Below are 13025 nucleotides of genomic sequence, written 5' to 3'. Positions count from 1 at the left end.
ATTTATTTATTGATTTGTTTTGGGCTGCATCGGGTCTTAGTTGCAGTACGTGGGATTCTCCACTGCAGCACACAGGCTCCTCATTGTGGGGCATGGGCTTCTTTCTAGTTGTGGTGCATGGGCTCAGTAGTTGTGGGGTGTGGGCTTAGTTGCCCCGAGGCAGTGGGATTTTAGTTCCCCCACCAGGGATCAAACCTGTGTCCCCTGAATTGGAAGGCAGATTCTTAACCATTGGACCACCAGGGAAGTCCCGTGTCTGTTTATTCTTATTAAAACAGTTGGCTCCTGGGCTTCCCTGGTGGCACAGTGGTTAAGAATCTGCCTGCACAAAAAAAAAAAAAAAAAAAAAAAAGAATCTGCCTGCCAATGCAGGACACATGGGTTCGAGCCCTTGTCTGGGAGGATCCCACATGCCGCGGAGGAAATAAGCCCGTGCACCACAACTACTGAGCCTGCACTGTAGAGCCTTCGAGCCACAGCTACTGAAGCCCGCATGCCTAGAGCCCGTGCTCCACAACAAGAGAGGCCACCGCAATGAGAAGACCCCATGCAGCCATAAATAAATTTATAAAAAATCAGTTGGCTCTGTTCTTCAATAGTGATGGGTTTAACAGCCATTTTGTATTCTTTAGCAGTGGTGTCTGGTAGCCTCATGTCTAACCATGTGCAGATTGAAAAGAAAGGGCCGCCTTAGTTGTAGGGGGCTCTGAGGAATAAGAAATCAGTGGTTAGGACTCTGCACTTCCGTTGCAGGGGGTACGGGTTCAATCCCTGGTCCGAGAACTAGGATCCTGAAAGCCTCGTGGTGCTGCCAAAAAAAAAAAGAAATCATGCATGCCTTTGTAACACATGAATTGAAGGTAATCTTCTCAAATTGATATGCTGTGAGTACTCCTAGCAGGGCGAGTTCCCTAGCCTTGACAGAAAATCATCAACAGCTTCTGGAACATCATATTTGTTATCTGATAAGTATAACGTGCTCCTTGCCTTAGGAATTCCTGAGTCTACTGATGCCTCCAAGTGGTACAATCAGAATTTGCAATTGACTGCAGTTCACAGTAGTGCCTTGTTCTGATGGCACTGTTCACTGTTCAAATGGCAACCCACATGTTTTATGGACTGGGTGTACAGGTGTACACGACAGCAGTACCTTCCTCTAGAGCCACTGTGTGCTAAAGCACTCCAGTCTTCCAGGGATAGTTGGATCCATTCAGTCTTTTTTTCGTTCCATAACTGCTTATTAAGCTCCTTTTCTGTACCAAGTACTGAGCTTGGTACTGATAATAAAAGACCAGCAAGATTTAGCCTGGTTGATCAGATTTGGCCCAGCATTTGAAAACTAACACTAAGCGCTGTCATAAAGATACAGGTTCTGACATGCAGTGACCATTCCCTTATGAAAGCTTAGTCTTTCAGTAGATTGAAATGGGGTGTGAAGTATTATCTATCACCTGACAAGCAAGTAAGATGAAGTGAGTAGCTAATCTGATGAATGAGTGACTAGTCCTTTTCTAGCACTTAGGGCTCGAAATACAGGTATTGAGCCCTAACTATATCCCATGCTAAGCACTCGACATGTATTAATTTACTTAATCTTCATAACCACCTTAAGAAGTAGGTACTGTTATTCCTACTTTACAAATGAGGAAACTGAAGCACAGAGAAGTTAAGGACCTTGCTGATGAAGGTCATGGAGTGGAGTCAGGATGCAAGTTTAGGGAACCTGACCCAGAGTCCATATTCTTAAATGACATGATATACTGCCTCTGGGTGGAAGGGTATCATCTTGACCAACCTCCTGTATAGGTAGAGCTTGGCAGAGTGATAATCCCCCGACCCTCCCTGTCTGCAGAGCTTTTTCTCTTTCCTGGATTGGCTCCTAGAGCAGATTACCTATCCCTAAGAGTGAGCAGGAGTTGCCAAATGCAGCAGGCAGTCCCTTATCTACAGCCCCAGAAGTGAATCTGCCTCTCCCTTTCACCAGCTGGGTAACCTTGCCTCTCTGAGCATGTTTCGTCATCTGTAAAATGGAGATAATGATCATGGGATCATTTAGGGGTTAAATGAGATAACGTACTTAACAGTTTCTGGCTCTGAGTAAGCACTTAAAAAATGTTAGCAAATTTTTATTATCATTGTCCTCTAGCCTTGAGAACAAACCATGAAACAGTTGATTCTCAGAGACCAGATTCTAGGACTTAGGTAGGTGGGCAGGTTTTTTTTTTGTTTTGTTTTGTTTTCACAAGACAATAATTTTATTCTATGTATTTCTCTTGACTCTTTTGGTGTGAAAAGCAGAGAGGTAAAGCATTATTTGACAGATGTATGGATTCAAGCAAGAAACTGAGGTCCAATTGCAAAGAAATGCCTTGTATAACTCAGAGCCCTGTCTGAGGAGACACAGAGGACCCTAGAGGGCGGAGAATGAACACAGCGCAGGGGCTAGTTCCAGAGTCGCATCCTCGGTTAGTTCACTTGCAAGTGTGGGTGAGGGTCCCTTGTCAGTAGGCAGAGATTTTTTTTTCCTCTGCTCTAACACATATCTGCTGTCTAGTGTTTATTAAACAAAATTTATTTTTTTCTTGATGTGAAAGAATTCGTGTCTTGTCCAAAATGCAGAGGCAAAGGAGCTCTGTAACTGCAGGCTTGTTGAACCCCTTTTCCCACCTGTTCTGGTGCCAGGCTTTCCCAAAGTGCTTATTTGCTAATGGTTGCTCCTCAGTTCTCATGGCCAGCTCACTCTGAAGGCTCCAAGCCACAGTGATGCTGCTGCCACCACCGCCACTACCACCACTGCTGCCACCACCAGCCATTCAGTTTCCTGCTCTAAGGATGTGACCTGCCGTGAAGCTTTCACATTCCTCTTTTCTTCCTGTCTTCGGTGTTGTACCTCTTTCTTTTGGTGCTTTTGCCATGCAGCAGTATTGCAAAAAAAGTTTTCAGGCACCAAAGTTAAGAGCCCTTACTACCTCACCAAGGGGATTTGAGTTAGCTATGGAAAAGAAGATAATTGAGAGGACTCCTGTGCCTCTGTGCTTCAGAAGGAAAGAGTTTGCTTCTTGACAGTGTGCCAGCTCCCTAGCCAGGTGGGGGACGTGCTGGGACTACATGACCTCTGGAGGAGTAGACTGGGCCTAACGTGTCCAAAGACAGCGCCCCAAACCACAGGAGCCAAAGCTGAAGACTGATTTCACCTTCTCCCATTCCCTTTCCCTAAGCTTAAGCTTGCTCTGCCACACTGTCCCAAGTCTGTGGCTTATAACAGCCATTTCCTTTTGCTGGTGAATAAGCCCACTCTTTGTAAAATGTTTCAACTTAGGGACTGGAAAGGCTCTCTGTGCTTTCCTGTCTCTTTGTTTCTCCAAAGGTTAATGTTAATGGCTTCTGTCTTTGTCTTTACAGGGAACTCTAATGATCCATGACAAAGAGGTCACCCTTGAGTATGTACCAAGCCTGGATTTTTGGTACTGCAAACGGGTAAGTGCCAAGAATTCCTCTCCTTAGAAGTAAGGATCCAGCATCACAGCTCCTCCATGTCTACAGGAATGCTGCCTGGTGTAGTATGCATAGCCAAGGGCAAAGCTCTTCTTCCTTGGTTCACTTCAGATGAACTGGAGGTCAGGGCAAGATCATCTATAATTTCTGCTTCCCAGCTACTGCCTGTGGCCATAGAGGGTTCTGGGCCTGTAGTTGGAGACCTTTTCCCAAGGACATATGCCATGCTTTCTGTTGATTACGAACTGAAAGAAAAACAGCCCCTTGACTTACAACCTCTCCCCAAGTTACCCTTCCTGGGGTAAAGAGGATTTATTAGTGTTTGGAATGATGTATATAAAGAGGCTGGTTCTGTGAGAGATACACATTTTTTTTGGATATTCAGGGGTTTCCAAGGATATAGAACTTTAAGTACCATGGTATTTTTCCTCTCTTCAACTTCATATTGTTCTTGAATGGCATATATAAAGATTTTAGGCTATACTCTTTTTAGAAGTCCAGTTTGATTGCAAATGAGCATGAAAATATATTTTGTCATTTTTCATTGCTACTGTTTAGTTTCAAAAATAAGTTTGAAAAATCCATATAAAGTTTCTGAACCAAGATTCATTAAAAGTGTTGTAGAACTTGATAAAATTAAGTAAAAGTTTTAGCTTTACATTTTGGAATACAATTTGGATAGCTGTGATTGTCATTGACCAAAGTATTCATAGTTCATGGATGTAGTACCTTAAGCTGTCAATTTAGGAAAACATTTAACTATTTTTTAAAAGGTGATGAAATACACATAACATTAAATTTACCATTTTAACCATTTTAAAGCATATAATTCAGTAGCCTTAAGTACATTCACAATGAAGTGCAATCATCAACACTGTCTAATTCTAGAACTTTTTCATCATCCTAAAAGGAAACCCCATATCTATTAAACAGTCTCTCCCCATTCCCCTTTCCCTCAGTTTCTGGAAACCACTATTACTATTCTGTTTTTTATCTCTATGAATGTACCTATTCTGAACATTTCATGTAAGTAGAACCATATATTATGTGACCTTTTGTGTCTGCCTTCTTTCACTTAGCATGTTTTCAAGGTTCATCCATGTTATAGTGTGTATCAGTACTTCATTTATTTTTATGGCTGAATAATATTATATGGATATACCACATCTTGTTTATCTGTTCATCAGTTGATGGACATTTGAGTTGTTTCTACTTCTTGGCTATTGAGAATAAGACTGCTATGAATATTCATGTGTAAATTTTTGTTTGAAAACCTGTTTTCAGTTCTTTTGGAAGTGCCCAGGAGTAGAATTGTTAGGTCATATGGTACTTTTCATTTTTTAACTCTTTGAGGAACCAATAAACTGTTTTCCACAGACAGCAGCTGTACCATTTTGCATTCCCTCCAGCAGTGTCTGAGGGTTCCAATTTCTCCACATCCTTGCCAACATTTGTTATATTCCTTTTTTTTTTGATAGTAGCCATCAAACTATTTCACAGCCACCAGCGGGTGTGAAATAGTATCTCATCATCATGATTATGATGATGATTTGCATTCCCCTAATGACTAATGATGTTGAGCATCTTTTCTTGTGTTTGTAGCCACTAGTATATCTTCTTTGGAAAAACGTTTATTCAAGTCCATTTTTGATTAGGTTGTCTTTTTTTTTTTGGAGTATAGTTGATTTACAATGTTGTGTTAGTTTCAGGTGTACAGGAAAGTGAATCAGTTATGCATATATTTATATCCACTCTTTTTTAGATTCTTTTCCCATATAGGCCATTACAGAGTATTGAATAGAGTTCCCTGTGCTATACAGTGTAGGTCCTTATTAGTTAATCTATTTTATATATAGTAGTGTGTGTATGTCAATCCCAATCTTCCAATATATTCCTCCCCTCTGTCTTCTTGTTAAGTTGTAAGAGTTCTTGGGAATTCCCTGGTGGTCCAGTGGTTAGGACTTGGTGCTTTGACTGCAGTGGCAATCTTTGGTCGGGGAACTAAGATCCCACAAGCTGTGCAGTGTGGCCAAAAAAAAGAAAAGAAAAAGTTGTAAGAGTTCTTTATATTTTCTGGATGTTTATCCCTTATCAGATATGTGATTTGCAAATATTTTCTCCCATTCTGTGTGTTGTCTTTCACTTGCTTGATAGTGTCCTTTGATACACAAGGTTTTAATTTTGATAAAGTCCAAATCATCTATTTTTTTTCTTTTTTTAAAAAAATTTATATATATATTTATTTTGGGCTGTGTTGGGTCTTTGTTGCTGTGCACGGGCTTTCTCTAGTTGCAGTGAACGGGGGCTGCTCTTCATTGGGATGCGCGGACTTCTAATTGCGGTGGCTTCTCTTGTTACAGAGCGCGGGCTTCAGTAGTTGTGTCTCACAGGCTCTAGAGCGCAGGCTCAGTAGTTGTGGTGCACGGGCTTAGGTGCTCCACGGCATGTGGGATCTTCCTGGACCAGGGCTCAAACCTGTGTCTTCTGCATTGGCAGGCGGATTCTTCACCACTGCGCCACCAGGGAAGCCCCTATTTTTTTTTTCTTTTATTGCTTGTCCTTTGGTGTCATGAAACCATTGCCAAAGCCAAGGTCTTGAAGACTTATCCATATGTTTTCTTCTAAGAAATTTATAGTTTGGGCTTTTATATTTAGATCTTTGGTCTATTTTGAGTTAATTTTTGTTCCAGGTATGAGGTAAGGGTCCAGTTTCATTCTTTGGAATGTGGATATTCAGTTTTCCCAGCACCATTTGTTGAATTAACTATTATTTCCCCGTTGAATGGTTTTGGTACTCTTGTTGGAAATCATTTGACCATAGATGTATAGGTTTATTTCTGTAGACTCTCAGTTTTATTCTGTTGATCTATATTTTTATCCTTATGCCAGTACCACACTGTTTTTTGTTTTTGCTTTTTTGGCTGCGTTGGGTCGTCGTTGCTGCGCATGGGCCCTCTCCAGTTGCAGCGAGCAGGGGCACTCTTTGCTGTGGTGCGGTGGCTTTGCCTGTTGTGGCACACAGGCTCTAGGCACGCGGGCCTCAGCAGTTGCAGCATGTGGGCTCAGTAGTTGTGGCTCATGAGGGCTCAGTAGTTGTGGCTCGTGAGAGCTCAGTAGTTGTGGCGCACGGGCCCAGCTGCTCCACGGCATGTGGGACCTTCCCAGACCAGGGCTCGAACCCACGTCCCCCGCATTGGCCGGCATATTCTTAACCACTGCGCCACCAGGGAAGCCCACCACACTGTTTTGATTACTGTAACTCTTTAGTAAGTTTTGCAGTCGGGAAATGTGAGTCCTTCGATTTTGTTCTTCTTTTTCAAAATTGTTTTGGCTACTCAGGGTCCCTTGCAATTTCATATACATTTGAGGATCTGCTTTTCCATTTCTGCAAAAAAGGCCATTAGAATTTTGAGAACATTTTGCATTTTAATAGTGATTGTCTCTACGTCTTAGAATTATGAGTGATTTTCCCCTGTCTCTTAAACTTTCCATTATTAGCTATAATGCACACGTATTGTTTATTTTATAATCAGAGATGGAGGGAGCTAGCATTAAAGGGAAAGTTTTGAACTCTATTTTCTGTTAACCAGCAGACAAAAATGTTAACATCTGACATCAGAATTATATAGCTGTTGCCAAGGCTGTTGCTTGAAAGAACAGAATAGCTTGGTTAAATTGTTCCCTAAAATGGCAGGCCACTTGTTCAGCTGTTTCAGAGGTACTTTGTAATTTTTGTGCTTTTCTGGAAGAGTTGAGGTGCCAACCCTGCATATGTGATCTTTGGCCTGATGTGAAATGCACTGACTTTTAAAAAAATTCATAGCAGTATTACTCATAATAACCAAAAAGTAGAAACAACCCAAATGCCCATCAACTGATGAATGGATAAACAAAATGTGGTATAGCCATACAGTGGAATGCTATTTAGCAGTAAAAAAGAATGAAGTACTGATAGGTGCTACGACATGAATGAACTGGGAAAAGACTATGCCAGATGCAAAAGATTAATTCTCTAGGACTGGGGGTGAGAATGGGAGATGACTCCACCAGGTTTCTTTTGGGGATGAAGAAAATGTTCTAAAGTTAGATTATGGTGATGATTGTATTATAGATATGCTAGAAATCATTGAATTGGACACTTAAAACTGATGGATTTTATGGTATTTAAATTATACCTAAAAAAAAAAAAAAATTATACCTACTCAGGTTAGGATCCTGATTCCCCCACTTACAGCTCTGCTGTACAGTCATCCAATGGTATCTGTGGGGAATTGAGTCCAAGACCCCCTGCTGATATCAAAATCCACAGATGCTCAAGTCTCTTCTATAAAATGATGTAGTATTTGCACATAACCTAGGCACATCCTCTCGTGTACTTTAAATCATCTCTAGATTACTTATAGTAGATAATACAATGTAAATGCTATGTGAATAGCTGCCGGCATGTGGCAAATTCAAGTTTTGCTTTTTGGGACTTTCTGGAATTTTTTTCCCCCAAATATATTTGATCTGTAGTTGGTTAATCTGCAGATGTGGAACCTGTGGATATGGAGGGCCAACTGTAATAACAAATAGCCCTCAAATCCTAGTGATTTACATTGACAAACATATTCTTTGCTCACATTACATGTCCAGGGGCTGTGGGCAGTTGCTGCAGTTCGTCTTGGCTGCTCAGTCTGGGACCCAGGTAGAAGGAGTTAGTCCCGCATCGGGACTTCTGGCCAAGGGAAAGAACAGGACGCTCATCTACACAAGCATTGGCTCTTAAAGCTTCTGCCAGACCTGTGTAGATCACGTTCACTCATGCTCCATTGACCAAAGCAAGACATGTGGCAAGGCTGACAGTGAAGTCACTCACCCTACATGGAGGCACCACAGTCACTTGACAGTGGGCAGGGCTGTGTGTATGATCTGCTTACAGAGAAGGGAACAATAAAGTAATTGACTTTAATCACCTTGCTCAAGTGATTTAACCTCTCCAGGCCTCAGTTTCATTATCTACAAATTGGGGAGATAATAATTGTTTGGATCAGCAAGTGACCACATATAAAGTAAAGTAAGCCCAGTACATGCTGTGTGCTGTTTAATCATTAGCTGCTGCTGCTTTTATTATTAACTCTCTCCTCCTCCATTTGGTATTCTTTTACTCAACCTACAAGGCCCTACTCATAGAATCCTTTTCATGGTTCCTGCTCTTTTGGTTTCTTACCAGTCAACTCTGCCCTTCTAACACTCTGAGCTCAGTGGCAAAAGTTCAGGTTTGGGGCTGTGTTTGGGGTTGGGCAATGATAGACTTGCCTTTTTGTTCATAGGTTCAGATAAGAAGAACTACGTTCACAATGCAATGTGTCTCTTCCCTTGTTCTAGGGTAGTGAATTAACTTTTCCTTTTAACATCCTCAGAATAGCTGCCAGAGACACTACTTATGGATCTTCCTCCTCCTTCTGTGCCCTTTTTAAAATCAGTGTTTGAGAAAGGAATTGATCACTGGATTCTTCTCAGTTCCAGCCAAGCCTGAATAGGGTTGTCATAACCAGTTCAGGATCAAATTTTGGATGCAGACTGAGTGGTAACAGCTTTAGGGCAGTATATCCTATAAACCACTTAATAGTCCAGTTTTCTTAGTCAAGTTTACTTCCTGTAGAAATCCTTGTCCAGAGCAAAAGCATTTGGGGCTGCTCCAAGGTCCATATACCCTGTTAGAGGCAGCTCTCAAACAGCAGCTCATCAGAGTCCACGTCAGCTCTGATGAGTGGAAGACATCAGACTGATTAGGTTTTACGGTGATCTGGGATGTGGCTTATTTCTTTCATTTTTTGGCAGTTGTTGCTGTGTTGGATATAAGTAAGATTTAAAAAAAAATTTTTTTTTGGTCAATTTGAATTCTTTTCCTTTCCCTTGTAGTGTAAGGCCAGCACTGGTGGACACCGATCTTCATGTTCATTCTGCAAGTGCCCAAGGGAAGGTGAGTGGTGGTAGAGATGGAGGTGGTAGTTTTTATTCTGTGCACTGAGCAAAACAAATTTCATGCTTTCCTTGGCTTCAAAGAGTGATCATCCCTAAATACAAGATGATCTGTAAAGCTCTTAAAAGTGCAGTGTGATAGCTAACTTCGTGTGACCTGTTAGTAAATCGTTTTGGATCTCAGAGTTCTGCCAGGGGAATGAGATGGGTTATGGGCTCCTTATCCATAACACAGCTGACCAGATGTCAGTAGTATTGTTACTCAGAATACATTTTAAGGATATGAGATTGAGAAAGAGTCTACATAGCATTAGTCCATGTGGACACCCCACCCACCCTACCCCAGCTTCTTTGAAGTTATTGGGAATAATTTGCTATTGTTATTATTTTCTCATTTACGTTCTAAACATTTGAGGATCTTCAACACAAAAACATTTGTTAAAGTAACAGTAAAAATATAAACAAGAGACAATAATCAGGATTGAGGGTTTGTGTTATTTTTATAGAGTAATAAACCTAACAGCTTCTCAGTAACTTGGTTTTAAAGTTAATTTCTCCTGAGAACCTGTAGGTAAACAACCTTGAAGAGTCTGTCAAAGGCATCTGTAACAATAGTCCTATAACAATGACTGTTATGTGCCTCTTTCTGATATTATTCTGTAAGGAAAGCTAGTGCATGACCATAAAATACAGTTCAGTGCTGGGATCCTGTTAGTCTTCTGAAAGATCTGTTTGTTCCAAGGTTAGAACTTAGCATGCCTACAAAGAATTCCTTAGCTGGGCTTTTGGCCTGTAGTGGAGATTCTACTCTCTAGTGAGGGCTGTGAAGCAGGTGTTCTGAAAATCTTTGGGGAAGGCTCTACATGCTCTAGAGACCAAACTAGCATATGGGAAGGTGAGTAAATAACTTCCCCATGGACAGGTTGGAGATTTTTAGCTTGTTGTATTACTTCAATTAGGCAAAATTGTACTTTTTCCCTCAAGAAAGACTTCTTTCTCAGTCTACTCTAACAAATGAACAGATGGTTTATAAAAACCCTTGAGCACCATACCACTAAGATGGCTGAAACAACTTTAACATGGAAACATACATAGCAAGTATTCATTGGTTGCCTGTCACTGCTGCTAAGTAATATCTACACTGCTCCCATAGAATGTCTTTTTGAGCCTCATGACTTCCTCTAAGAATGAGTTAATTGCAGAAATACCTCCAATTAACTGGACAAATTATCCTGCTTTAGAAAGAGATTTGAAATGAGTCATTTATATTTTGAAGGACATTTGCCCATTGTAATTATTTGCATATAAATGAGCTGTGTGCAGGTAGGTCTCTTCTTAGCTTCGCCGGAGAATAGGGTGTCTGGTCTTACAGAATTTGAGCAGCTATCTTAGTACCGTAACACTGGAAGAAGCAAGGCCCCTAGCCATACACGTTTGAGATAAGTGTTTCTAGCAAACTTCTAGCAAGGGCCATATCTTTGGTAATTTTGTCCCCAAATCTGTTCTATCATTGGTTATAATAATAAAGATCAGGGTCTCATGAAAGATTTAAATGTTGGGGAAGTGATAGAAAACTCGTAAGATTAAATTTTTTAAATACTGGGTAGTTTCTTCTGTTAACTATTTTATATGCTGTCTTATTAGCCATGCTTAAAGTCTGTCAGAGGACTTTTTTGTAGGTATTTCTTTGACTTTTAAAACTATTCCAGGGAATTCCCTGGTGGTCCAGTGGTTAGGACTTGGTGCTTTCACTGCTGTGGCCCAGGTTCAGTCCCTCGTCAGGGAACTAAGATCTCTCATGCCACGTGGTGCAGCCAAACAAAACAAAATAAAAGCATTCCAGTATGAGTATTTGGTGGCAGGTAAGGAGGAATCACAGTGTTTGGGGGGATAAAACCTGTTGGAGATTCTCTTTCTGTTCTGTTCCTCTAGCGACAGAGGCCAAGCAAGAATTAATAACCTACCCTCAGCCTCAGAAAACATCCATACCAGTACCATCAGAAAAACAACCCAGCCAACCAAGGTCAGCTGATAAGGAATCTGAACCCAAGAAGCGGGAAGAAGGACAAGAACCACGCTTGGGACATCAAAAGAGAGAAGCAGAAAGGTATCTCCCTCCTTCGCGGAGGGAAGGGCTCACCTTCCGAAGAGACCGAGAGAAGGAGCCATGGTCTGGGGAGACACGCCAGGATGGGGAAAGCAAAAGTAAGTGGTTTGTTGGGGCATGTACCAGACCGTGACCACTGTGGTTGGAACATAGATTGCTTGTGTTGTGGCTCTGGACCAGCAGCTTCCTACACCCTAGTGAAACTGCTCGGCCTGATTGAAGAGGCTCTTGCTTTTCCCGGCCTCACTGAAGTAATAATCTATATCCTCCAAATAGCAAGTTGCTATTCAGATGCAGCAAAGCATAACTTTAGATATCTAAGTATTGGGGAAGAAAAATATGAAGTATTTGACTAGCATTTTGTTATAGAACCAGCCTTGGTAGAGCAGGGTAATATCTGCAGTCATCTGCAGTAAAAAAAAATATATACACACACACACACATTCAGGCTCTGAGGACTTCAAAAATGTAAACCTTTCTCTCTCTTTCCTTTCTCCTCTCCCATTTGTGCTTGGTTTGTTCAGCAATCATGCTAAAACGCATCTATCGTTCCACTCCACCTGAGGTGATAGTGGAAGTGCTGGAGCCCTACGTCCGCCTTACTACTGCTAACGTCCGTATCATCAAGAACAGAACAGGCCCCATGGGCCACACCTATGGCTTTATTGACCTTGACTCCCATGCGGTGAGTCATAGTTATCCGTCACCACCACCCCCACCCCCTGGATCCCTCACCTCCTACTACCTCAGAACAGCCTACGGATGGCTGGCTATAGAAACCTCCAGAAGGTTTGAAGGACTTTAATCTTGGAATTCTCATTTGCTACTTGGTACCATAACCCCTCTTACTCTTTTCTTGGGGTCCATTCAGGTGAAATGACTGCCCTTGAAAGTTGGAACTCTGAGTGGTTTTCCAGATCCATTTTTGTCTTGTGGCATTTACAGTTTCCAGTTAAAATAAAGTGACAGCTTAGTCACTTGTGGAAAATCTGAGGACTAAACCTTTTCAAGATTTTAGTGAATTTTCTGATTTCTTAAAATCATTTTGCCTGGCCACACACAGTTTTATGTTTGATGGAAACAGAGCATTTCCTCTTTTTCCTCAAAGTGTTGCTTTAATAGATTTCTTGTGGCTTGAAGTTTTAGTTGTGGGGCCCTTTTCTGTGGAAGTAATGTGAGGATAGCAATGAAAATCATTGATATTTCTTAGATTTCATGCTCAGAAATCACAAGAGACTTTGTAAACTGAATCTGATGCAGTGACAGTTGCAGACTAGAAGAGGATTTGAATTTCTGAAATTTATACCAAGAACTGATGTCTACTCTGACCATTATTCTGATCAACCCTTCATTAAGAGTTGCCTGTTTTTGCCAGTGTGCTCTTAGTATTACAGTTATGACCAGAACATAATGTTTAGAAATTTTTCTTTTTTTTTTTGTGGTACGCGGGCCTCTCATT

The 13025-nt window shown here is 41.3% G+C and overlaps 1 protein-coding gene across 1 annotated transcript in view; it reads left to right on the top strand.

Annotated features, from left to right (window-relative positions):
• RBM6 (RNA binding motif protein 6) overlaps positions 1-13025 on the top strand; it is an 86237-nt gene that overhangs the window by 60271 nt on the left and 12941 nt on the right. Inside the window, exons 6-9 of the mRNA XM_065885209.1 lie at positions 3403-3477; positions 9400-9460; positions 11392-11664; positions 12091-12251. Coding sequence (XP_065741281.1) covers positions 3403-3477; positions 9400-9460; positions 11392-11664; positions 12091-12251 — 570 coding nt within the window. The remainder of the gene's footprint in view (positions 1-3402; positions 3478-9399; positions 9461-11391; positions 11665-12090; positions 12252-13025) is intronic.

Source organism: Phocoena phocoena, chromosome 10, assembly GCF_963924675.1.
Source record: "Phocoena phocoena chromosome 10, mPhoPho1.1, whole genome shotgun sequence".
NCBI classification, from domain to species: domain Eukaryota; kingdom Metazoa; phylum Chordata; class Mammalia; order Artiodactyla; family Phocoenidae; genus Phocoena; species Phocoena phocoena.
Note: the sequence above shows the minus strand (reverse complement) of the source record. Positions and strands in the feature narration are given on the sequence as shown.